This window comes from Danio rerio, chromosome 25, assembly GCF_049306965.1.
Source record: "Danio rerio strain Tuebingen ecotype United States chromosome 25, GRCz12tu, whole genome shotgun sequence".
Lineage (NCBI taxonomy): Eukaryota > Metazoa > Chordata > Actinopteri > Cypriniformes > Danionidae > Danio > Danio rerio.
The window spans coordinates 12,612,588-12,640,004 of NC_133200.1; the positions used below are offsets into that span (position 1 = coordinate 12,612,588).

Genomic DNA, 27,417 nt, shown 5'->3' on the forward strand with positions numbered 1-27,417 from the left:
TGATATGCGGTTGCTAGGGTGGTTGGGTTACACTATGCAGTTACTATTGGTGATCTTACATTGAGTGATAGTTTATTGAAAGTGGCTGCATCCGAAACCGCATACTTCCTTACTATACAGTACGCTAAAATCAGTGTGCGAGCCGAGTAGTATGTCTGGATTCATAGAATTTGAAAATCAGTATGCGGAAAGTACCTGCATGACCTACTACTTCCAGTGAGATTTGCTGCGATATCCCATGATGTACCGCAAGATAATTTGTGAATGGGAGTGAAGTGACGCAACTGACATGGTAGGTCACATGACCATGACAAAATGGTGGATGTAGTACTTCCGAATTACATTCATACGGCTCACATTCATACTGTATAGGACGTACTTTTCTAACGGCTGAGTTGTACATTTAAATTTAAATGCAGTACCTACTTAGTAGGCGGTTTTGGACACAGCAATGTCTTCCTTGTACAAAATTATGTTGCTGTGCAGGTGCTAAAATATTTTAAGTAGCTTCCAGGGCTAAGATTTTATCAAGTGCATTATAATGTATTTTTATGGGGATACTAGGGTGGGTTTCAGGTTGTTCAGTATATTTTGGTAACACTTTTTATGAAGCCCCTGCTCATGATGAATTATAACTGTGATTATAATTATGCATAATCAAGCATTACAATTATTTTTATCTTTCATTTAAACAAAACAGATTTAATAAGATATATTTATTAAAATAATTTTTTAGTCACTGAAATCTTTAGAAATAAAATATATACTACATTTAAATTTATGCAAAATATTGGGAAAAAATACAAACTCTGAAATTTAAACAAAATATGTTTACATTTATCGTTTTTCAGGAATTTCGCTCTTTAAAAAAAAAAAAAAAAWTATATATATATATATATATATATATATATATATATATATATATATATATATATAATTTTTTTTAGTAACATTTTACATTTACATTTAGTCATTTAGCAGACGCTTTTATCCAAAGCGACTTACAAATGAGGACAAGGAAGCAATTTACACAACCAAGAGCAACAATGAATAAGTGCTATAAGCAAGTTTCAGGTCTGTAAAGTTTAAGAAGGGAAGTATTAGTAGTATTAGTATTTTTTTTTTTTTTTTTGTACAGTTAGTGTGATATTCAGAGAGGCAATTACAGATTAGGAAGTGTAGTGGAGACTAAATAGTTGAGTTTTTAGTCGTTTCTTGAAAGTAGCGAGTGACTGCTGTTCTGATGCAGTTAGGGAGTTCATTCCACCAACTGGGCAGATTGAGCGTGAGCGTTCGCGAAAGTGATTTCTTACCCCTTTGGGATGGAACCACGAGGCGACGTTCATTCACAGAACGCAAGTTTCTGGAGGGCACATAGATCTGCAGAAGCGAGAGCAGATAAGAAGGAGCAAGGCCAGAAGTAACTTTGTAGGCAAACATCAGAGCTTTGACTTTGATGCGAGCAGCAACTGGCAGCCAGTGCAAACGGACTAGCAGCGGAGTGACATGTGCTCGTTTAGGTTCATTGAAGACCACTCGTGCTGCTGCATTCTGGAGCAGTTGAAGAGGCTTGATAGAGTTAGCTGGAAGCCCAGCTAGTAGAGAGTTGCAGTAATCCAGTTTGGAGAGAACAAGAGCTTGAACAAGGAGTTGAGCTGCATGTTCAGATAAGAAGGGTCGGATCTTTCTGATGTTATAGAGTGTGAATCTGCATGATCGAGCAGTTCTAGAGATGTGGTCAGAGAAGTTTAGTTGGTCATCAATCGTTACTCCAAGGCTTTTCACCATTTTGGATGCAGTAATGGTTGCCCCGTCCATCTGGATTGAAAAGTTATGGTGTAGAGTCGAGTTGGCAGAAATTACAAGCATTTCCAATTTTGCGAGGTTCAGCTGAAGATGATTGTCTTTCATCCAGTGTGAAATATCCAACAGGCAGGCTGAGATGCGAGCTGGAACCGAGGGATCATCAAGATGAAAAGAGAGGTATAGCTGGTTATCATCAGCATAGCAGTGGTAGGAGAATCCATGTCTCTGGATGACTGGAACATTTAGATTTGGGTGTATTCATTTTAGACCTTTATCGTGAGTTATTTTGTTAGATTAGCTCCACATTTGGCTTCAGGACTGACTAATCTAATTTATATGCACAAATATAATATTGTAAAGCTTCCTATAGAAAATATTAATTTAAATGAAAGAGTTGTAAGGGGTGTACTCATAATATAATATAATATATTGTTGTATTATAGTTATAATGTTGTTAGTGATGCATTTCATTTTTCAGTATACATGGTTATAACACATTATACACCGATTTAAAAGTATTAATTAGTTGGTCGTGTTTCGTAAGTATTGATTATGTAAATGGTTACTTAAAACTGATGTCCAATTAACATAAATTTTGTATGTTTAAATGCTGAAAATGTCTGTTTTATGTTTTGTTAGCAACTCAAACGTAAGATAATGTACGCTAAGTAAAAAAAACTTTATGTAAAATAAGTATAATGATGTATGATTTCTTAACATTTGCTTGGAAGTGTATTCTGTTTTCACTTAAAACCATCAATGATGCATTTATACAGGAGAGTAATTGTATTATGACTCACAATACACATTTATAAGGCAAAAGGACTCAAATACTAATATAAAATCATCCCTTTATTTAACAGAACAATATCTAATAACTTTTAATGATTATTTGTAACATTTTAACATCGGAGACTGCATCTTTATTAATAAAATCATCACCAGCCAATACTAGCTTGCTAGTATACAACAGTGTACAATGTGTTATGAATATGTATTGAAAAATTAAATACATTGCTAAGACATGTTTATTACACTGTTATAAATGTAGCTGCCATTATTTCACACACTCTAAAAAAAAAAAAAAAAATATATATATATATATATATATATATATATATATATATATATATATATATATATATATATATATATATATATTGTTTAGACCAAACAAATAAATTAACACCACAGTTTGCATCAATATATTTGTTACGACAACGTCTAACAAAATGAAGTTCAGAAAGCAAACTTTATTATTTTAGCCAAATGAACTTTTCCTCTTCAATCAGAGGCATTTTGTATATAGCATAAATAAACAAATGATTTTTTTTTTTACAGTATTCTGTTTTTACAGTAAATGGAGTACTCAAAAATTATCAATATAAATAAAAAAGTAGTTTTAACTAGTTTTTTTAAATCAAACTTTTAAATAAATCCAGTGTTATTGTGTTATGCTTGTAATTACATGTACGTTTTCAAGTTTAGAACCTCAAATAAATTAAGTAGCTGAAATTGTAAATTTTTTTGTTTGTTTTCATATTTACTGTTCATTTAGTTGCTCGTAAAGACTACATTTAACAACAATCTTTTTGTTTTCCAGTGTTTTTTTTTTATTTGTTGTAAACCACAGATTTTCATTGTTTTACAAAACAAAAACATGTACTGTCCCATATAAACAGTATGAAAAATAACAAAAAAACATCAGTGTGTGGACTTAAAAACACAAAACAACTCTATTAGTGTGTAGAAATTGAGTTATCAACCCAATCTCTTTGGGTTGCTACAAGCTAAATATTGTTTTAAACTAGTTGATGGATATATTTGCCTTCAAATTGGATGCATTTTTAAGGTGATGTACATAATTATCAATATTTTACTCTTTAATAACCTAAAAACTTAATAAAATTATTCTGACAACTTAAAAGTTTTAATCTAATCAGCAATTGATAATTTTAAATTACAACATTGTAAGAAACTGTGTAGTGGTAACAAACCTCTTCAGTTATGATTTAGAGTGCAGTATAGGATATGTTTGTGTTTATATCAATATAAATATAGCACTGTTATGCTTATAAATATTTAGGGAAAGGTTATAATTAATTATGATCATGGGCTTCATAGCAAGTCTTAGGGATATATTTTTTTAATGAACTATGTGTCTGCAAGAGTGTTTAGGTGTTTTCTTTTTTTCTTATGCATTTTCTCTTTCGTATGCGCTGCTCCTATGTGTCCCTTATAAATAATTATGAAAAATAGGTCTGTCACTGGTGTGATTTACCTAGGGCTCCAAACGAGGTCTAATTTGCTATTGTCTCTGAAGCAGGATTCTGCTGAGGGTTAAAAGAGGACGCTGCTTTACACTGCGTTCTCCGAGAAAAGGTCAGGACTAAAGAGGTTATCGCCACACTGCAGGTATGAAGGCTCAAAAACTGCCTCCTCCCCCCCACCCTGGAGACAGGCTGTCATGGATGCAGAGTGATTTGGGTGCCCGTAATATATGGCCGCGGTGGCAGCAGTCGCTATATCATGTTCTCCGGCCCGCTGTGTGAATGAGGAGACGGTTATTTCTCTCAAGGTCAGATGGCAAAAGAAACTAAAGGGGTTTGAGGATCTAGAAAAGGTGCCCTGTTTGTGCCGATGATGACTTTAGGCCGTATTTCAGGCTGTATAATGCTTCAGGAGTGATGTTGATGGGAAAAAAAAATAGTCAAGTATTGGTGACTACTGTGAATATAGTCACAGATCTGCCTGCTTTATTTTAAGGCTAACAAAATGAGACCTACCTTTTTGCTGTCTTCATCATTTTAAATTAACAAATAAGATGTTATATACTTCTTAAATGGGACATATTTCTACTACAATGTTTAATCTGTAGTTAAATTGTCAAAACATGTTAGTGATAATGTTTGTTTGTCATTCAGAGTAATAGTTACGTGAAAATTGCAAGATATAAGGGCCTTTACTTTTTAAAAAATATAAAAAGAATACGTGTTCATACTAAAGAAATCTATTTCAATGTGCATACTTTATTGTAAACACTAAAAAGTCTTGTAATATAAGCTTATAATTTATTTTTTTGTATATAAACTAATGTTATAATATTTTAGTGGATGTGGACTGTAAATAATGATAAAAAATGATTGTTATTTTTTTTTGCTCAGAAACCAATGCAATTAAATGAATGCAGAACATGTTCTAATGTATAAAAATGGATAATAAAATCTAATTTTTATTATCAAACTTATCATATTCTTATTTTCAAAAATAGAAATCTAGAAAAGATGAATACTGTGCTAATTTTTACAAAAATGAGTAACGTAAGAGACATGATGTTTTCAAAGTACTTTAAGGCATTTTAATTAATATACGTTTGTTTGTTTTTACAGATATATATAAGAAAATATATTTTTATGTAGTTTGAATTTTGATGTTTAAGAAAATTCAGGAGATCATAAATTTGTTCAATTATTTCACTGTATATATCTATATACTGTACTGTAAAATGTCATATGGTGCAAAAACTAAAGTACCTTAATACATTTTAATGAATATACATGTTTGTTTGTTTTTTACATTTTTTTGAAGAAAACAATTGCTACTTTTTTAGCTTGAAGTATGATGTTTGAGAAAATTGAAGATATCACTAACTTAATCAATTATTTTACTGTGTAAATCTGCATATACTGTACTGTAAATATACTGTACTGTTCCTATGGTATGACATAGCATAACTAAAGTACTTTAGGACATTTTAATAAATATACATGCTTTTATAGACCATTTTTAAGGAATCCATCTGTAATTTTTGTAGTTTGAAGTCGGATGTTTAAGAAAATTTAAGATATTACTAACTTCATCAAATATTTCATTGTATATACCTATATAACGTACTGTAAAATGTTGGTGTGACACTGTGGCAAAAGCTAAAGTACGTTAAGACATTAACGAATATACATGTTGTTTTCACCATTTTGAAGGAAACAATTGTGATTTTGTAGTAAGTCTGATGTTTGAGTAAATTTAAGAGATCAGTAACTTTATCAATTATTTCACTGGAAGTATGTGCATATACTGTACTGTGAAATGTTCCTATGGTGTGACAGCAAAAACTAAAGTACTTTAAGACATTTTTAACAAATATGATTTTTTTTTTTTAATAAATTTGGAGAAAAAAAATGTTATTTGTGTATAGTTTGAAGTCTAATGTTTGAGTGGGTGACGCAGTGGCGCAGTAGGTTGTGCTGTTGCCTCAGCAAGAAGGTCGCTGATTTGAGCCTCGGCTGGGTCAGTTAATGTTTCTGTGTGTTTGCATGTTCTACCTGCGTTGACATGTTGGATATTGTCAATAAATGGGGGTGTATATAGGACAACATGTACAATAAAATATGTTCAAAGGACAATTAAAATCTAATTTTATAGTGGCTTTACAAAAGCTAAATCTAAAATATTCCGAGACAAATCTTAACTGAAACGTTATGGGGGCTTCAGTCACATGATGTTTAATAAAGTCTTTCAACTCAAATTTTCAGTTTTTTTTATTTAAAATTAGCATATAGTGTCACACCAGAGGACATGGTTTTGGATAAATGTATTAAAAGTTCCAAATGTTTTTAAAAATATTTGTTTGTAAAAAGATGATTATTAAAATGGCCTTTTGTAAAATTAGGCATTTATGATGTTATAATTGTCTTTTTAATTTATAAGCATTGTAATTTGTTGAACTACTGTATGCTTGAGACAGTAACACCATAGGACAGTTTTGAGATTTGGCTCAAAATTTTGCACAAGGGCTCATGGATGACAAAGAAATGTTTTGCAATTGTCAACAACCCACAATATATACAACAAAACTGAAGTAAGTCACAAAAAGACAAGTGTATTTTTTCTTTTTATTTATAGAATAAGTCTACATAAATCATCATAGGATACATAGTTTAGTTACAGCTGTTTTTAGTTTATAGATGGATCAGTAAACGGAACACAGGTGGATTAACAATGAGTTACAAATAGAGGAACCGTGAGAGATTTTTTTTCCACACCTCGTTCCTTCATCATCCTAACGAGGGTTCAGACAAGATGATAGAAATATTCAAGAGAAATCGTAAAGTCAGCACTTCAGCTAGGACTTCTCCGATGGAAAATACATTACTGCGGATGCCAGAGGGGTGTCACAAAGTTATTATTTTTCAAACCGTACACAGCTCGGTGGCGATGGAAACACAAAGTATCTGCACACATAAATATTCAGACGTTTGAACCCGACTGCTGTCTTCGCATTAGCCCAGATGAAAAAGACCACGTATATAAACAGATGTGTAGCTTAGATGTCCCCCACAGTTTAATATTGCAACAGATTTGTTTTCCCCACACACAGTTCACAGGAAGAGAAATATATTAGGTTGAATGATGAATACTATAATGATAGTGACACACACACACGCTTTGATAATATGAGTTTCTTTTTAGCACAGTTTTATGAATCGCTCAATGTACACACGGGCTAATGACATCAATACCAAATGCGTCAATGAGCAAGCTTTTAAACTAAACTGAAGTTGTGGAAATGGATTTGAGGAGGCTGAGATACAGCTTCCTTTGTAATATATTTCTCTTCCGCTGATATCTATCAACGTCGTGATGGGTTACTGGAAACATACATGATCAGGATTTCTATCTCCTCTCCCTGCATTCCAGATCCCTGTTTTTTTTTTTTTTTCTGAGGTCTAGTTTTCAAGTGTATGTCCGCTAGCTGGAGGGCCAGGATGTTTGAGAGATGAAAAGATGGACTAAACAATACACGGCGAGCCATAATGTTGGGTTGAGAATCCTGTTGCCTGCAGACTTTAATATAGCTGAGGTCAGCTTTTAAAAATGAGGTTGGAAATGTCAGTTCCAGCTGTGGCTTTTTTTGGGTTTGGATTTAACACTGAGATTGTAAGAGGGGACAACATTTCGCTTGCTTCTATAGCAGACCTTACATGATTCTTCCATTCTGTCTTCCCTGATTGACATATAATAAAGCTAAGAGGTTAGACACAACAGAATTTAAGCATATAGATCACCCAGTGTTTAATTTGTACTTGAATAGTTTCCGCAATACAGCAAAACTAGCAAATAAAAGCCGATTTAAACGTCGACAACTGCTCACTTTAAGTTTTCACAAAATGTGGTCACTAAATGGTGACAGCGCATCTGATAATTAATTACATACAAAAATAGTGCAATCAGAAGCGAATCACTGCACTAATGTTTCCATCCAAAAATGCTAATTAAATTTATGCGCAAAACAGGAATATTGCATAAAAGATATGCAAATAAAGCAGCAACGAGTCAAAGAGAACAAATTAGTCACTTCCTGAATAACTGGCACCAAATATCGACAGTAAAAGTTAAATTTACTGCAGTAGGAGAAGCTGCGTGAATCGTTTCTTTATTTAAAAAATGACCCAGAAAGGGCATTTGAAGCCATGAGACGCAAAGCGCAGACGCTATTGACAGTTCTGGAGGTAATTAATAATGTAATAACACTAATACTGAAATGGTTACGGTGTTTTAGAAGGACCAAACAACATTTCAGATGTTTTACAATCTGCTCAGCCTGCTGGTTTGTCCATTCACACACATTTTGAACATCACATGATCTCTTATATGTAAATCACATGACCTTTTTTAATGCGCATACTGGAATTTGTTCGGTAAAAGTGTTTCCATTGTTGCTTATACACATCTTTTCTTATCAAATAAAAATTTTCCTACTCGGTTATAAAACGCATATGTGCATTTTCAATATTGATGCGCATTTTTCTTTTCCATCAACCATATTTTATGCACATTTTTAAAATTGATGTACATCTTGGCATTTCCATCAACCATTTTTTTTATGCACATCTCCAAAATGTGCATGAAAACAGGTGGATGGAAACACAGCTAGTGATGCGGAATGCATGTATAGGGTTAAAAAAAAAACTCAAAAATACAATGTTTTCTCAAATTAAGCACTGAGTTCACTATAAAAATGAAACTTTGTTCATCTAGTCACTCTCAAGTTGCTCTAAGCCTTTATGAGCTTCTTTCTTATGTTGAACGCAAAAAGAAACAGTTGACAGAGGAAACTCAATTCTTTGTTGGAAGACAAAACACTTGTTACCAACAATCTTCTTGATATATTTTGTTGTATGCAGCAGAAAAAAAGACGTGTAAAGAAGTGTAGGGTGAATAAATGTTGTCACTTTTAATATTTGTAATAAAAATGTTCATAATAAAAACAAAAAGCGTAACTTTTGGGTGAATGGTTATGATTATTCATCAGCCTTGCCACTACATGCATGTACTAAACCTTTACCAAATATCCAGTTTTGTCATGATAACAACAAAAGACGCTGTATTATGCATGCCAGGCTTTACTTTGTAAAGAAACACTTTGATCATGTACTCTTACGGCCCTGTAGCCAACCATTGCTGTTTTGGTTGTCATGATATTAGAAGTTTACATATAAATATACATTTGAAAAGTTTTTTTCAGGCTTCCCAAATAGTTTTTTATTAGTAAATAAATGGCGAAATATGCATAATGTTTGTCCTATTTTAGTTGTCATATACAGTAAAACACTCCCAGTGTGCATATGCTCCTAATGTGATTCCTAACACACTTCCTTATATGGCTTTAAATACCAAATAGACTATCTATCTATGGCTTTCATCACAAGATTTATAACATAACGCAAAAAAGGGAAGTTCAGTCTGAATGTATTAACAAAAAAAAAGAACATTTCACAAAAGATCTAGGAAATAATCTTATCTAAATTGCCATTCATTAATCACCAATCTTTGAAGGCTTCCCCAAATTTAGAAAAAAATAGTAGCTTAAAATTCAAACGCTGCCTTATCTCCAGTGACTGATGTGTATATGAATTGTTCAAAGAAGGTTATTATGCCTTACATTATCAAATATGACACTGCTATATCATTATATTTTCATATTAGGATCAATTCTACAAAAAAAAAAAAAAAAAAAGAGAGAGAGAAGTAAAAGAGAAGAAATTATTAATAATAAGCCTGAGTGTCCTTGTTAGAGGAAGATCATACTATAACTAACAGCTTTTTGGTCACTATTTCACCAAAAGCCACCAAAGAACAATTTTAAATCAAGCCTGATCAACACATACAAAAAGCAAAATATATACTGCTAACATATATCACCCTAGCAAGTCCAAAAGAGCCATCACTCAGAAAGCAAATGGTTTGCAGCAAGTATAATATGAACATTGTGTCAGAAATGAGACCTATTATTTTTTGCTAATTATTTAATGAGCATACTTTCCCACTTTTATCAACAGAGCTGCCCTGAAACCAACTCTTCAACACACTGTACAAAAGAAAATCTATTTTCTAAAAGCATTTAATCTCTAAAACATCCCTGTGCGTGAAAAATGATTGTTACTCCGCTGCCTAATAAAGCATATGTGTCCTACATTGCTGCTTCTGTGACTTAAGGCCAATTTATTATTTCTGACCTTCTTTTCTCATGCTGTCGCTCAGCCATCAAACCCTCTGTGAAAGCAATGGCCTGAAATGTTAGTCTCCATGGACTGCAGTAATAAACAACACTTGCATGATCATGTTAGCATTGGGTGCACCAGTAAAAGAACACACTGAACCAGATCTCACCATTTTCCTCTTTCTGTTTTGTCACGACCTTATAAAATGCATCAAAGGTCCCATGAAGCACTTTGAAAAGGTTATTTTTGTTCGATGTGTGATGTAATTTCAACTGAAACTTGAAGGCGGGACATAGAGTACCTCCTCCCTTTAATGAAAGAAAAACAGCCAATAGAGTTTATTTTTTCACACAACTCTGCCACTGAGAGTGGTTAAACTCGAGTGTATCAAATAAAAAAAGCAAACAAGCATCTTAAAGGGGGTGGGGCATACTATAGAGCCTTTGATTGGTCAAAAGATACTGTAGTATGAGATGACATCAAAAAATCGTTGTAAATAACAACAGGGAACAGGGTAGATACTTCTCTTCTACTTGCCTTTGTGGCTGTTCATCAAGACGACGAAAAGGTTTGTTTAAGCTCGGGTTGACCATGACTCGTTATTATATGTATATATTATTATGATGTAATCTCTTGCTTGTGTATTTAAAAATGGTACTTCCATGTTTTCATTCTCCTGGCTTTTGCACATATCTCTCTAAACCAATAGCGTACAGCTGCTTTGTTGTGCTACGTACCCTTTCGAAAAGGTACAAAAAAAGTTGTATGGCAGGGTTCGCTTTTTGGTACCTTTTGATAGTGGAAACAGGCATAAAAGCGCACCAAACCATACCTTACTGTACCGTACCACATATGCGGAAGTGACAAACTGCAATCTTTGGATATTTACATCTTCTTAATGTAAATTTTGTCTGTTTCTGGAATGTATAGATATCCTTAAGACTAACATACTGATGTTAACATCTAAAAGAAACTTCATTTTGATTTCCTGTGGACTTTAACAGACCATATACTGAATATGCTAAACATTTCATGAACCGTAATGTCAGCTTGATCATGACAGATTTCCTTGAAAATGAAAGGCCAGATGTCGCACTGTAACTGTGACTCAAACATGTTCTTGTTACGCTGCAGTCAGAGGCTAGTTTGCAGTAGCCTCATTTAAACGTATGGTGTTGTGGGTGGCAGCACAAGTGCAGATGAGCTGTGATCTGAAATGTCACCCAAGCTCCGAGGCAAACGTAGGCAGCACGGAGTGAGTCACAAGCTCACCACCCCACTGCTGCTCTATCCATCCTTCTCACAGCGTTATTTTTAGTTAGGTTATTGTATGGGTTCCTGCTAGCACCTTCTTAACACTGCCGGTGTGTTCTACTGTTAGCCGTGCCGCTAATGAAGACTATTTAAGTGGTTTCTCAGCAGTAGGTCCTCCAGTTAGAAAGCCAGAGTGTCTCCATACTCTTAACCATTTGCCTCTAAATCTTCTCTAGTTCATTTTGTGTTAGGGTAATCAGGCATTGTTTTATGTTGCGCCTTAAAAATTACAATTTACAACTTTTCTGCCATCTTCACATGTGGAGTGCTGGGGCAAGCCAACACTTTTTTTTCAGGAGCGAGTTACTTGCACACAGGCATATTATAAAGATATCTGCTGGAAAGAAAAAACAAGTACTTGTTGGCTTCTACTTGAGTTGACAACTGACAGTTATTTTTACAAACTTGGATGACAAAATGAGGTGTCAATTAATCATCAAGCTGCTTTGATGCTAAGCTTTGACCAACAGTGTTACAGTCATTATCTGGCACAACTACAAAAAGAAACTAAGGCGTAATAACTTCTCACTGAAAGTCGGAACTTCTTTGTCGTAATCACCTTCGTAAAACAACTTTCTCCCACAGTTTGACCAGAGAGTGGAACAAGGTTGAATAATACATTTAAGTGCCTGAGCAAAAGCTCAAAGGATCTCACTCCCCCTTTTGTTCTGATTGACACGTATTCTTCTGTGGAACAAAGGGCCGTAGTCTCTATTAGGAAATAAAATGTTCTGTAGGAAAAGACTTGAGAGAGAGAGAGGCATAAGATGTCCACCTAGACCCTTTGGCTTGTCTTTTGCTTGCTGGCCGACTGGTAAACTCAGGGAATGGTGGCAAGACTGGAATAGATCGCCATTTGTTCAACATTTCCGTTCCAAAAGTGATAACATCCCCTCCAGCATGGACACAAATAAGGACCTCCCTTGGATATTTTGTGTATGTGCTGGCTCATGCTCCCCACTTTCCTGTTCACACAGGGAAAGAGGGGGCCGAAGTGCTTTTGGAATAGAAGATCCGAGATGCTTCTTGCATCCCAATCAGAGTCGTCAGCACGCTCACGGAAGCAAGGTTAATCTAGATGTCAAAGTCTGCTGACAGTGCAGGAGATTGCTCTGGGGTGACATCCCCATCTGAAGTCTTAATGCCGCAGTCAATTTTAACCTCCTTTTTAAAAGAATTCGGGAGTTGCATTTGGCCAGGCTTTCCGAGTTAAATGCACAACTGTCCTTGGAAGAGGGTTCAGCTTTTCCCACAGCTCAGGAGATCTTCTGGCTTAAACTATAGATCACTTTAGGTTCCAAGTAACAAGATTCACATGCTTGTCCGTGTGCCCAGAGTGAACAGCAAGCACAGCGTGAGCTAAGTCAGGTTCGCAAAATGCAGCTGATACTTTCTAAGACATCTCAGCTTCGGATGTACAAAATTATTCGTATCATCAGCATAGTGTGCCACGAATCAACCGCAAGTTTGGCAGTACTTCTTTGCAGACTACATTAAGAGTACTTAAGTGGCAATGCACTGGAGGTAGATAAGGACTTGTTCTGGTAGTCTCATTTGTAATTTAGAAGTGGGGTTTCAAATCAGATACTGATCTTTAATTAAATGTTTTGAAGGCAATGAAAATGAGTTTTATCCTGCAGGCGAAAACCGGATAGCTTGTTTTATGTGTGCCACAATGACAGCTGAAGATCTGCAGCAACAACGATTTGGGATAACAGATTCAATCAGTTAGATATTCAGCGTGACTGCATCTCTTGGAGATTAATGCTCCAGGTGGCCACATCATGTGTTGGGTGTGTTAAATGAGTTCTAAAAGCTGCTTGGCTAATTTAATGGGGTTGTTACTGGTTTAGAAAGAAGCTACTCGCGGATTAGTATTTGCGCAGGAGTACTTGGAAAGGAATATATCAAAGGCAGTAATTCAGCTAAAAAAGTGAACACATGACGTCTTAAAACATGTTGCCTGTATTTGATTTTAGAAATTCTGCCATTGATTGGGCAATTAAAGTTTTACGTCTTCAGTTTGCCTCACTAAGGCAGTCTTGCATGCACTAAATGCTTTGGTAAATCGGAGCCACAGAAGGTAGGATAAATGGATAAGGAGAGAGCTGATCTGAGATCAGCAGTGAAGCGTGATAGTGTCGAGGTTTCTGCAGCCCTTCTGCAGGGTTATGAAGTGCTGAAAGAGAGCTCATTCCAGACGTAATGTTCCAGCTTCCTGCCTCGCTTCTTCTCCTGATGATTAAGGTCTTAAACCTCTCATCAATCGCCCCGCGCCTGTTCGCTGCCATGGTGGCGGTAAGTGAGAGAGGGAGATTCTGCTTGCCTCACAGCTCTGAATGCTTAACTCAACTCTGTTAGCCTGCCAACAGACAGCGCTGTGGCACTTCTATCCACTATGTTAGTGTGTGACCTTCACTGATTCATCTCGCCTACCTCTCGCTTTCTCACACACAAACCGGCACAACCGCACACACCTCTCTTTGCTGCCTCAGGGGGATTACCGAAAGACTGGCCATCATATTTAAGGGATATCTAAAAGCCCAGGCCAAAAACTCATTTCATTGGTAATTTCCACCCATTTCTGCAAGGTGAAGTCATTAGAGTCACGGCAACCCCTGAAGCTGCCATAGCATCACCCTGCTGTCACACACACTCTCTCTTCTGATCCCCCTCTCTAAACCAGCTGTGGCTTACATGCTTGCGTCCTTTCATTTACAGAAACTACTAATTCAGTTCTCTGACGGCTCGAAGTGATAAAGATACAGCCTTCCCACTCCCCGCAGCTAACGCCGCCTGACCCCTCCTTGCTGCGTTTGTATAATCCACCTTTCACAGGTCGTTGAGCAACGATCGGTCTCACAGAGTAAACTGCAGAGAAGTGTTTGACTCTTTCAACCCTGTTAGTCACAGTTATGTAGCCAATGACTCAAATAATCCTCAGTAACCACCACCTCGACCGATTTACAACAGTGAGCTGCAGCCTTTTGTCCTCAACTAAGTGGAACTAAGTGCAGTTTCATATTTTCACTTGTTACATAAATACACATGCTGAGAAAGAATACATGAGGGCATATAGCTTATATATCGCAAAATGTTGCTTCAGAAGAGAACAATGCGGTTCTGCCATGAAACCAACGATACTAGCTAACATGTGGGCATGAAAGATTAAAAGAAAAAAATTCCCCACACTGAAAAGGGATTGACTATTTAATCAATAATGTTCTTGTCAACATATAATTTTTATATTTGAATTCAACTTTGGTAACAATTGAATTCTCCCGACACTGCAGGAAGACTGCAATCATTTTCAAAAACCTAATTCAGTGTGAATGCTCACTGTGTACTACATTTGACATGTAAAATCAGAGTGGCTTGCTGTTTTTAAAACAAATTTCCAAACTGGGGGCTCGTCCGGGATGCAGGTGCTAGAGAAGAGCAGGTCTGTTTACCTAATAAACCACAAACCTTTCAAGCATGCATCCTGGCACCCACACTTGGGTAATCTCTTCTGTTACTTTTCTACACGAAAGCTTTGCGCACAAGCTAGGCAAAATTGTAAAGTCAATAAATATCTGCAGCAGGGCCCTGTACCCGACGAGAATATCAAAATAAGGAGCATCTTATCACACGTAAGCACATCGCTGGCGGTGTTATTGAAAGACTTTTGCAATTTCCCCCTTGTCATAGATGTGGAGAGAATTATCTGCCCACTGTGGGAAGCAGCGAGAAAAAAACAACATAACAAGATCAACAAATGTTCAAGTTGCTTCCTCTACGGCAGGAACTTTTCCTGATCCGAAAGGGGAGATTATGGTTAAGCGCAAATGTGTTCTGTGGAACCGTGATGGGCAGTTTGCTTCGAATAGCAATTTATAGTCATGCGTCCTGATAGAAAGCAGGAAAGTTTTTGACAGTTATCATTTACGGTATTGGTTGTTTGGGATATTCGTGAGCCCTTGGGTGTGCGAGAAATGTGACCACAAATGGTATGTTATGCCTTTGATACAGGATTTGGATATATTCAGGAAGATGTTCCAAAATGTCACTTAATATATGCTCAAGAATCGTTTTAACCAATAGGTGCACTGCTCCTTCTAAAGCCGAACTAAAGTTTACTTGGTTTAATTATCATAGGACAAATACTAAGCCACAGATCACTTTGAATGAAAAGAATAAGCCAGCAAAACTGCATGAGCTATAGAACGCTAAAATACAAATGTCACTTCAGAATAAATGATGCATGTTTCAAAGAAGCCCTTTAGTCTTAGGAAGTCTTCATCTCAAATATACAAATTGTCTTTGCAGTCATTTAACATTGGGGAGAAAAGAAGAATATCACCTGACAGAATCCACAACATTGTTTGAGCGTCTCCTCTGTTATACTTTGATGGCTCTATTAGTGGCTACAATATTTACTAGAGGAAAGTGGTAGAGTTGCAGAATAATTTGTACATGCTAGTTCTACCACTTCTGAGGAAAGCATGGTATAATGTTTGCAAAGAAGTGTTATCACAATTCGTAAAAGCGATGAGAGTTAATGAATGGAATATGAGTATTTTCTCATCATCTGACATAAATCTACCCTCCTTGTTACATTCATTTCAGAAGCAAATGGTCTCTGGAATACAAGGAGAGAGGCAACATTTCATGAACCCGCTCTCTACCTCTTGGTTGCACCCAAAACAAACAAACAAACAAACAAAAAAAAATAAAGTAGGTAGGGGGAAATCATTAGGAAAGTACATTCTATGGGCGTGTGAAGAAAAAAAAAAAAACATTAAAATGTGATCAAAATATTTATAGAATTCACCCACCGTAATAGCACACCAAGAAACTAAAATCATCTAATCAGGAAATAAAATAAGTTAACATACTGTCTCTTGTGACACAGAAATTTACATTATATACATTCTTTTTTTTTGTTTTTTTTGTTAAATAAACTCCTTTGTATTGATTGTTGGTTCCTTCGAGTGAATCCATTCGCTAAAAAGCTCCTCCGGATGTTTAAAAGCCCTGTTGGATACTTCCTGTATAGTCAAAAGAGAAGATCCGGCCAATCAGAGCACAGTAAGGCTTTTTTTTTTTAAAAAAAGTCCTTGCCAATCATCTGACTAAGCAGTCATATCCGAAAGGCAACACACCCTTAGCAAGAAAAATGACATACATCCACACTCGGAGAAAGAAAAATAAATAAAAATATATATATATTTATAAAATGAAAAGCAAGTAATAACACAGAGAGTTGTCAAGCAGTCAGGAACCTCCTCCACTTTAGTTTTTTTTCCATTTTCCATTTTTAGAGAGGGAGCAGATGGTTCCGTTATTCCTTTTTTGGAGTTTAAAAGTAGGCTGCTGTTACCAAACGAAAAAGACGAAAGGAAATCAAATCATGAAAGGACACTCCTCGTCTTGCAGTAGAACTGTACATCTTTATATGCAGGTAAACAAAATGTAAAAGTGCTTTTAAAGACTGTTATCCAGTGTATCGAAAGGAGTAGCAGGCACTTAAGTCCATCCCCATGTTGTAGGTGTCTGACAGTGGCGCAGTAAGGTACATGTAGTTTTGGGTTAATCCCATGTTGTTCGTTCCTCTGTTGGACGGACGCAGACAGACAGACATCCACACATATTCCCAACAAACACTAGCCCAGGATATCCAGGTAGACAGGTGTGGCTTTGCCCAAGGCAAAAAGAATTTTCTGGATGTCTTTGATGTTTAACCTCTGTTGTGGTTCCCTCTGCCAGCACCCCAGCATAATGTCGTACACTTCCTTGGGACAGAGCCGTGGCCTTTCTAGCACCCGTCCTTGTGTGATGCATTCGATTACCTGTAAGGAGAGTCAGGAAGGAGAATGGAATTACTTACTATAGCATGGTCTTCAACCTTTTACAAACCAAAGACATGTCATATATGTAAAACTCAGTGACTCTGTTTACATGGACATCAGTTATCAAATTATTTGCCTTAATCTGAATAAGACAATAATGTGATTAAGGTGTTTACATGAGCTGCTTTTAGAATGTTCCTTTTATTTTACATGTTATAGCACATAATTTGATTAATGTCATTGCGTCACCACGCTATCCACATTTTCTCAGAAGTTTCATGTAATTTCGGGTGTTTCACTTTTTTATTTGTCCACTTTGACTGTAGTTTTCCAATTTCAATTTAATTCGGGAATATTTCTTGCATGCCCCCTATGACAAACAAGATGTTGGATGTGAGTATGAACTTCTTTTTCCCATATGCCCACGCCATATGGGGAAAAAACCTCCGCATTTTGCGATAGTTCTCTGTGGTCACTGACTCACAAGATGGAGAAAATAATTTCAAATAACCTACACGGTAATAGTTTGATTGCGGTGTTTAAATATTTGTACTGCACTTCAATAATGTGACTAAAATCGTCGTATTCCACATGTCTCAATCCGATTTCTGTTTAATTCACTTATGACCTTAATCAGATTAAATTAATAATAAAATTGCTGTTTACATGGTAGACTCTTAATCAGTGTATTGTCTTAATATTCAACGTTATATTTTGGTCTGATTTTGAAACTTTAAGGTTTTTTAATTATTATTGTTATTAATTACCCTTACCCTCATGTCTTTCAAAACCGAAGCCTTAATTCATCAGAACACAAGTTAATATATTTTAGATGCAATCTAAGAGCTCCCTCATCCTCCATAGACAGCAAGATTCCAGACTCCAGAAAAGATACCAAAGAAACATCCTAACATGCTACAGCTATAGGAAAACTTTTGTGTCACATTAAACAAAAATAATGACTTCATTCAACAATTACGTCTCAGAATCAGTATATTGGTGCACGTTACTTAGCACTGTGCAGTGACATACTTCCCTGGAGCGTTTAAAGTCGCGTAAATCAGGTGATCTTTCAATCGTCTGACATACTAGCGATCCGCTGATGGATCAACTGATCTTCGCTGCTTTGAAATACCCCAGTGTCTCCGTATCTTTGCTTGCACATGGTGAAGTGCAGTAAACCGGTGACCTTCATGGTCATTTCTGATGACACAGTGGCTAATCAACAGTGTTTAAGTATATGACTCAACAGCGTTCGAATTTTAGCAGGACATTAACGTTTTTTAAAATTCTACCATCAATTGATACTGATACTAATTTTGCCCAACCCTAGTAGAAGAAACCATTGAATAAAGTCATTATTTTGGTTTAATATGCTCACAAAAGGATTCTTTTTGATTGATTGTATTACAATTGAACCACTGAATTTGGACTTTGAACGAATTTGAAATCATACTGTCTATGGAGGAAGAGGGAGCTCTCAGATTTCATCTAAAATATCTTAAGTCTCATGGGTTGGAACAACATGAAGGTAATTAATAGCATTTGTCATTTTAGGCGAACTAACGTTTTAATGGAAATATGGGCTCTCTTAAATCATGCATTGGATGTATATTATATAGACAATTATGCATGTATTGTGCACAATAATTAGCACTATGTTTTGACATATAACCTTATTTTAGATGCCTGTGCACATATGAGGTATAGGTTACATCATGAACTTGCTCCCTTATACTGACACTGAGTAGAAGAAAGTCATTATTTTGGTTTATTTTGCTCACAAAAGGATTCTTTTTGATTGATAACATTATGGTTGAACCACTAAATTTGGGCTTTGAATGAATTGGAAAGCATGGAGTACTCAGAATACATCTAAAATATCTTCGGTGTCATGGGTTTTGAAAGACATGAAGGTAATTAATAAATATTTTCATTTTTAGGTCAACTAACGTTTTAATGGGAATACTGTGCTATCTTAAATCAGGCTTTAAATGTACATTAGATAAACATTTTTCAAAGTATCTAAGGCAGCTTTGCTGAAAACTGTAACACAAGTGTATTTTCCACATCAGACTCATTTGACACTTTGCTGTTTCTCTAAAGAAACCATCCACAGCCTGCATGTTATGATACACAAACCAGGCCCATCTCATGAAACTCTAGCCATTTGCCTCTGTGGATGGCTTCATATCGACTTTTAGAGGAGACGGATGATTGTTCGTGGTCTCTCGGGTTTTACCGCGGTGACTCCAGCTAGTGGATGTCTGTGTTCTATTGACCGAAAGTTTGATTTAGTTTCTTCCACTGGCAGAAATGACACCGTAACGTTCTGATGCAATACAGTAGCCACCATCCCTCCGGCAACAGCATATGAAGCAGCGCGTGTGATTGGTATTCAAGGCCTTGAGTGCATAACACAAAACACACACACGCTTCTTTCTTTCATAAATCGCGCAGCATCTATAGATTATGGTTCACTGAGTTGATATTGATAATCTCAGTGTGAAGTAGCGCTCAAACCAGCTGCGACTTGAAGCTTCAAGAGAATCGCTGTCTCTTTTTCCCCCCACACTTTTCACAGCTTGGAAATTTGAAGTGGTGGAATGAAGTATTTTCAGCACAGCCAGCTGTGTTTGGTCAGCAGAGGAAAAAACATAACACACTTTCTCGGCGTTGTATTTTTAGTAGCTGATCTGATTTGGGGTTTCTAAATGTATGTCATCAACATACACAATAAATCATAATGTTACTTACATTATATATTATAAGCTGTGTAGTGTTATTGTGTTAATGTGTGATGACATTACTAATACTACATTATTCTCTAATGATTGTGTGCCTTATAGTGTTGTCAAGACATGATGTAATTCGGTACCAATGGATACTGACATTTTAAAAACGTCCATTTCCCGCTAACATTTGAGCAATGTTGAGCACTTTCTTAAACAGCGCTGATTTGCCATTGTGTTCACGTGCTCAGCAGTAATGTCTGTGATTGGCCGTGAAGTTCATCAGCTCACCAAACTCACCACTGTTTACCGAGTGTAACCACAGATAAAGGGATACTGGGGCATTTCAAAAGCTGCGTCCCAAATCGCATACTTATGCAGTATTCTACGCCATTTTGTTGTATAAATAGTTTAAGTAGTGCGTTCACACTGAAAACTCTAATAATAATAAGTGCACTTTAATTTCTCGGATGATGCACTCATTCAGCTGCTAAAATGAAGTGTGGAATGATGGACACTTCACGCACTCAACGACCGCAGGTTTGCTTACGTAGCGGAAGGGGCAGAGCTATCGGACAGACATGTTGAATAACTTTATTTATTTTGGATGGTGAAAGCAAAATTCTCTTACGAGAGTGATTATAGCGCCTACCGATGGTGAATGCGGTTAAACTCATGGCAGGTGTTATTTGATAATTTGGTTGTTTATTTCACTGATTTGGCAACCGTCAAACGTCATCAGGGAAACGGTTTGAATTTCCGCTTAGTAAAAAAACATTAGTGTGCCATTTGGGACGACACTACATGCATATACTATCCTGTTGAGTGTGTAAGTGCATAAGTACATAGTGCATGAGTGCATAGTGTGCCATTTGGGATGCAGCTAAAGTCACGTCAATCAGCTGGTTTGTCTAGAAGCTGACATACGAAACAACCGCTGTTGAATCACGGCTTTCAAATACTTTTTATTTTTACTTTTCATCTGCACCAAGACTCGCGGCAACTTCCTCCTATGCGTTTTTTTTTTAACCTGCAAGTTTTTATAGTTTTTCTTTCGATATAGATCCCAAATAACTGAATGCTTCTCACGCTCTATGAGGAGTGTCATTCATGTCTTTCGCCTGTGATATCATGTCATTGGTGTTGATTGTCAGGATGATGTAGGCCTATAATAATAATAGATAATAATAATAATAATAACTAGAATTGTACATTTCCTAAAGGAAATGTGAATGGGGTTTGCGTGGCAAATCGATGGGGTACAAAATAGTACTAAACTGGGCAATAGCACTGGAAAGGTAAGAAATGGTGGTTGCTAAGATGTTGCTAGGTGGTTGCTAGGGTGTCCTGAGTGGTTGCTAGGTGGTTGCTAAGGTATTGCTAGGTGGTTGCTAGGGTATTCTAAGTGGTTGCTAAGGCGTTGCTAGGCGGTTACTAGGGTGTCCTGAGTGGTTGCTAGGTGGTTGCTAAGGTGTTGGTAGGCAGTTGCTAGGGTGTTCTGAGTGGTTGCCAGGTGGTTGCTAAGGTGTTGCTAGGCGGTTGCTAAGGTGTCCTAAGTGGTTGCTAGGTGGTTGCTAAGGTGTTGCTAGGTGGTTGCTAGGGTATTCTAAGTGGTTGCTAGGTGGTTGCTAGGGTGTCCTGAGTGGTTGCTAGGTGGTTGCTAAGGTGTTGCTAGGTGGTTGCTAGGGTATTCTAAGTGGTTGTTAAGGCGTTGCTAGGTGGTTGCTAGGGTGTCCTGAGTGGTTGCTAGGTGGTTGCTAAGGTGTTGCTAGGCGGTTGCTAAGGTGTCCTAAGTGGTTGCTAGGTGGTTGCTAAGGTGTTGCTAGGTGGTTGCTAGGGTATTCTAAGTGGTTGCTAGGCGGTTGCTAGGGTGTCCTGAGTGGTTGCTAGGTGCTTGCTAGGGTGTCCTGAGTGGTCGCTAGCCCCTTACTAAGGCGTTACTAGGCGGTTGCTAGGTGGTTGCTAGGCGGTTGCTAGGGTAAATTGGGTGGTTGCTTTGCAGTTGCTAGGGTACCCTGTGTGGTTACTAGGCAAGCCTCACATACATGCCTGATGAAATAATTATACTTAGTAAGCATTTCTAGCAAGTTAAAGTACTTGGCTAGTCAATATTAGCATGTAGCTAGTCAGCGCTAGCATGTGTAGCATATAGGAAGTTCCGTTTGCTAGCATGAGTCAAACGAGCCAATCCCCAAGTCTCTACGATGTTCCGATGCTGAGATATAGCTGTTGATGAATGGTTGCTAGGGTACTCTGTTTTGTTGCTATGGGCGAGGTTACAGAGTGAACTTGAATGTGGTTGGCTGTCCAAGTCAAATGAGCCAACCCCCAAGTCAATAGGACACTGCTAAGCAAAGATATGCATGTAGGGCAGTTATAATGGCAGTCTATGGGACCAGTTTGGGGGCGTGGCTTGTGAGATTCATTATCATATTGAGATGCTCATTGGTTGTCTGAGTCAGATGAGCCATCCCCCAAGTCAATAGGACACTGCTAAGCAAAGATATGCATGTAGGCCAGTTATAATGGCAGTCTATGGGATCAATTTGGGGGCGTGGCTTGTGAGCTTCATTATCATATAGTGATGCTGATTGGTTGTCTGAGTCAAATGAGGCCACCCCCGTGTCTCTATGACACTCCTATGTAATGTTATAGATGTGTGACCTTTACAATGGAAGTCAATGGGATCTGCAATGGGACATCCCACCCCATGTTAAGTCAATGGGGCACTTATTAGGGGTCTTTAAGTGGTTTGGGGGGGCGTGGCTTGTGAGCTTCAAAATCATATTGAGATGCTGATTGGTTGCCTCAGTCAAATAAGCCTACCCTCAAGTCTGTATGACAGTGCTATGTAATGTGATTGACATGTGAGTCAAGAAATGAATGGGAGTCAATGGGCAATGTAAAGTCAATGGGGACCCCTTTGGGACGTCCTAGCACCCCAGGGGTACAACTTATACCCCCTTTTGGGGTATGTTCTCATACAGGCTGCAACCCCCTACAGATGTTGCGAATCCCATATTTCTACGAATTTCACACTTGGCGCTATAACGCTTTAAAGGTCGTCCCATTTCGCGGGGGCGTTAGTGCTGTTCTAGAAAAATGAATGGGAGTCAATGGGGCCAATGTAAGTCAATGGGAGCACTTTGGGACGTCCTAGAGCCCCAGGGGTGCAACTTTTACCCCCTTGCGAGGTATGTTCTCACTTAGGCTGCAACCCTCTACAGATGCTGTGAATCCCATATTTCTATGAAATTCACACGCGGCGCTGTGAGTCGTCAAAGTTGGGCGTAATGTTGAGTCAATGCGTTTTGGGGGGTGGTTTTGGGGCCCCTGCGGGGCCCCAAAACCACCCACCCCTTATAAAAGTCATAGCACACCATTCCCGATAAAGCCGCACGATTTGAGCCCACTTTCAAGGGTCTGGGACGAAAGCTGCGGGACTAGTTACGCGCCGAAAAAGTGTACGGAAGAAGAAGAAGAAGAAGAAGGAAGAAGAATAATAAACCACAATAGTAAGAATGGACTTTGCCTATGGCAAACCCCATTAATAATAATATATATATATATATATATATATATATATATATATATATATATATATATATATATATATATATATATATATATATATATATATATAAGATAATAATATTTATATAATTTATGATATTTATACATGATCAAACTAGTGTGCAACTTAGTAAGTAAAACTAATACTGAAATTGTTTTAAATTTGGTTTTTATAGTTCAGGCCCAAATTAATATTTGTTGCCATTTTTAAGCGATTAAGTTCATTTAATTAAATGTATAAAAATCTGTGGATATTATTGTTGCATTTATTGGGTAAAATTGCTACTTTTTTACTGTCCTTCAATGTGTTTTTGGTCATTATCAATGCACTGTTACTTTAATGGAGCATGAGCAGTGTGGCAAAAATAGACGCAGCGCTGAAACTATTGTGGCACTGCAGCTTCAGTGACGCTCACGCCTCGCGCTGACACGCTGCTTCTGCATGCAGTATGAAGGCTCTAATCTGTTAACATGGCCGCCAAAAAAACACACGCTGCTCACGCTTGCAGTATGAAACAGGCTTTAGCGGGAAATGGACGTTTTTACAATTTTAGTATCAATTCGTACTAAATTCCTGTATCGTGACAACCCTACTGCCTTATATGCTCTATTTCTAGAATAAAATATGAGCATTAGATTAAATATAGATACTGATTACTGTATTTTAAATATCTTCTTTTTATTATAATAATCCTAAAATAGACATCCAAAAATTTCCTTTATTTATTTGTGATTAAATATTGCCTAAATGAGATTATGAGACTTGAACCAGGAACTTTTATTTTAACCACAGCTGTGTATCTACAGTACATTTACAGTTTAATTTATTATGAACTTTACAAACAATAGCAGTAAACATATGGGGATATGTTTTCACATAATCTTGTTTTAAATGCACAAATGAATGCATAAAATTTTAGCCACACTCGCAAATACCGCACTATAAATCTCTTGTTTAACCATAATAACTTTAAGTTCAATAGTGGCAATTATGAGATTTTGCTGAAAAGGAAAATAATATTATTGGCTATTCAGACACAATGGAATAATTTGGGAGCAGCATCTGTGTGTGTAGCTGTTTGGAGTTGATCCAAACCAGTGCTGTGAAACGTTACATGGAGAAAAACAATAGCTGAAAATTAAGCACAATGTTTCTCATTAACTAAGCAAAAGAAGGAATATGTGCGCTATGAAAAAGCCAATAAACATGACATTTCAACATGTACTTGTTCAGTTGAAAAAAAGCCATGTTTGAGATGAACTTGAGTTACCATTGATTATATAATTGTGATATCACAAACACAAGAAGTAGCTTTTTACAGTGCCGTTAAGGCATTTGTTGTTCAGCAAGCACACTCTCACAAATAAAGATACACAAGCTGTCACTGGGGTGGCATCTTTTCAAAAGGTACAAATTACTATCTCCAAGGTGCATATAAGTACCTAAAAACTACAAAAGTGTTCCTCTTAAAAATGTTATGTACTAATATACACTTTTGAGGTACCAATATGGACCCTTTAAGTACAAATGTGTACCTATTTAAAAGGTACCACCGCAGTGACAGCTCATGTAACTTTATTTCTAAGAGTGCAGGTGAATGGGGTAAAAAAAAAAAAAATCATAATTTATTCTTAGTTAATGGATAACATAAATTACTAACTTTTTGTATTTTGATTTAAAAAAAAATGCAAATGAGGCATAACTCTTCTAATTTGCTTACAATTCTCAAACACACACACACACACACACACACACACACACACACACACACACACACACACACACACACACACACACACACACACACACACACACACACACACACACACACACAAACACAAACACACACACACACACACACACACACACACACATACACACACACACACACACACACGCACATACACACACACACACACACAAAAAAAAACAAAGTCAGGTTAAAAATTCCTGTTAAATTTTTATGACATTAGAGTCAAAGTTTTATTTAGTCAAGAGGTTTTGGAAACTTTTTTATCAATAATTCAAAAAATATATGAACACAACCCTCTGTCTTAGAGTTTTTTTTTTTTAATTAGACTGAAAAAGGCCTATGAAAAGCCAAATATCACAAAATAGACAGGCGTACGAGGGAAAACAAGCTTTCTTTCTCGCAGTGTGTTTCTTTACAAAATGAATTGTTAATATAAATGATCTGCCTTTGCATTGAACTTTGGGGATCATAGGCTAACAGATGTTGTTTATGCTGAAACAGCAACATCACACACTAAGTTTTAAAAGTGAAATCATAATCAAGGACCCCTTTTAAGCTCAGAACTAAGCAAAATGGTATATTTTATGAGATATTTTATGTCCATTAAGCTTTTCATGGTCATTTTAGCTAGGCAATGAGTCTTTGCACCTTGTTTTCTCCAATACTAATAATGCAGGACCAAAGATTTTTAAAAGGCTTGCAAACAGCCAAAAAAAAATCTTGCATCCTGTCAAGTGACGAACAGATAAATTAACGTACCTCATTATTTGCCAGCTGAAACCATGGCTGCTTGCCGTAGGTAAATATTTCCCAGAGGATGACCCCAAAACTCCACACGTCACTCTCCGTCGTGAACTTCCTGTACATGATGCTTTCTGGTGGCATCCAGCGAATGGGCAGCATAGTGTGTCCTCCCACCTGTCAGGACACCAGAACATCATTATTAGTGACCTTCACAAAGGTACAAAACTCACCTTTTTACCAATGAGCAAGCAAACTCTGTTAAAGTATACTGAAGTAGAGATTTGCGCGGGACAATTTTTTTTTAATCCCGCTCCCACAAGGTTTTATTCCGCACCTGACCGCAGATGCAGATGATGCGTGCACAGACTGTGCGAAATACGTAAATGCACATGCAGAAAGCACTGCTCCTCATAGACTCTAGACATTAACACCTCACATACAGTAAACGCTAACTTGTTTTTTAAATATGTAATATGATGCAAATATGATAATACATACGTAATTACATATAAATGTACATACATTTAAGAAAAAAAACAAAAACAAATACTTTCAATTATTTAAGGTGCTAATGATCATTAAACATGTCATGACAGTCTTGTTAAAAGGGTTCATTGTAAGAGAACTCAGCAATTCATGATAATATCGACACAGTATTTTTGTAATTTCTTACGGCATGTTTAAAGGAGGGATTATAATGTTAATTCTATAATTTCAAAATGCGTTTTCAATCTAAAAATGTCCATTTACCACCATTATAGCATTTCACAATATCTATAGTCATAGAAATAGGTCTTTAGCACGTCTAAAGGTGCTATTGACTTGAAGTTTTCACCTGATGCTGATTTTTTATTTTTTTTTACTGTCTATCCAAACTGATCTTTATTTTGTATTTTCTGTTGGATTCAAGTCACATGATTGGCTGGGCCATTCTACAGCATGGTTTTCTTTCTCTGAAAGCATTTGAAAGTTTCCTTGGCTGTGTTTTGGATCATTGTCTTGCTGAAATGTCCACCCTGGTTTCATCTTCATCATCCTGATAACGTAGATGTTGGACTGAAACAGTTAATGTTAATTTACAGTGACAAAGTTGCTGAATAAGTTCTGAGAAATTTGGGCTTTCTGAGCTTTCACTGCCTTTCTACACCCCCCTTTCTTCATG

At 36.8% G+C, this 27,417-nt stretch overlaps 1 protein-coding gene across 9 annotated transcripts in view; it reads right to left on the reverse strand.

The window, feature by feature from the left end:
- Nucleotides 1-15,867: 15,867 nt before the first annotated feature.
- ntrk3a (neurotrophic tyrosine kinase, receptor, type 3a) overlaps nucleotides 15,868-27,417 on the reverse strand; it is a 441,878-nt gene continuing 430,328 nt past the window's right edge. For 8 of the 9 annotated variants that reach the window (XM_073942230.1, XM_073942233.1, XM_073942235.1 and 5 more), the window contains 2 exons: nucleotides 26,271-26,429; nucleotides 15,868-17,452 (listed from right to left, as the gene is read on the reverse strand). In XM_073942230.1, coding sequence (XP_073798331.1) covers nucleotides 17,267-17,452; nucleotides 26,271-26,429 — 345 coding nt within the window. In that variant the 3' untranslated portion in view covers nucleotides 15,868-17,266. The remainder of the gene's footprint in view (nucleotides 17,453-26,270; nucleotides 26,430-27,417) is intronic. The other variant, NM_001256664.2, reaches the window with a different exon arrangement.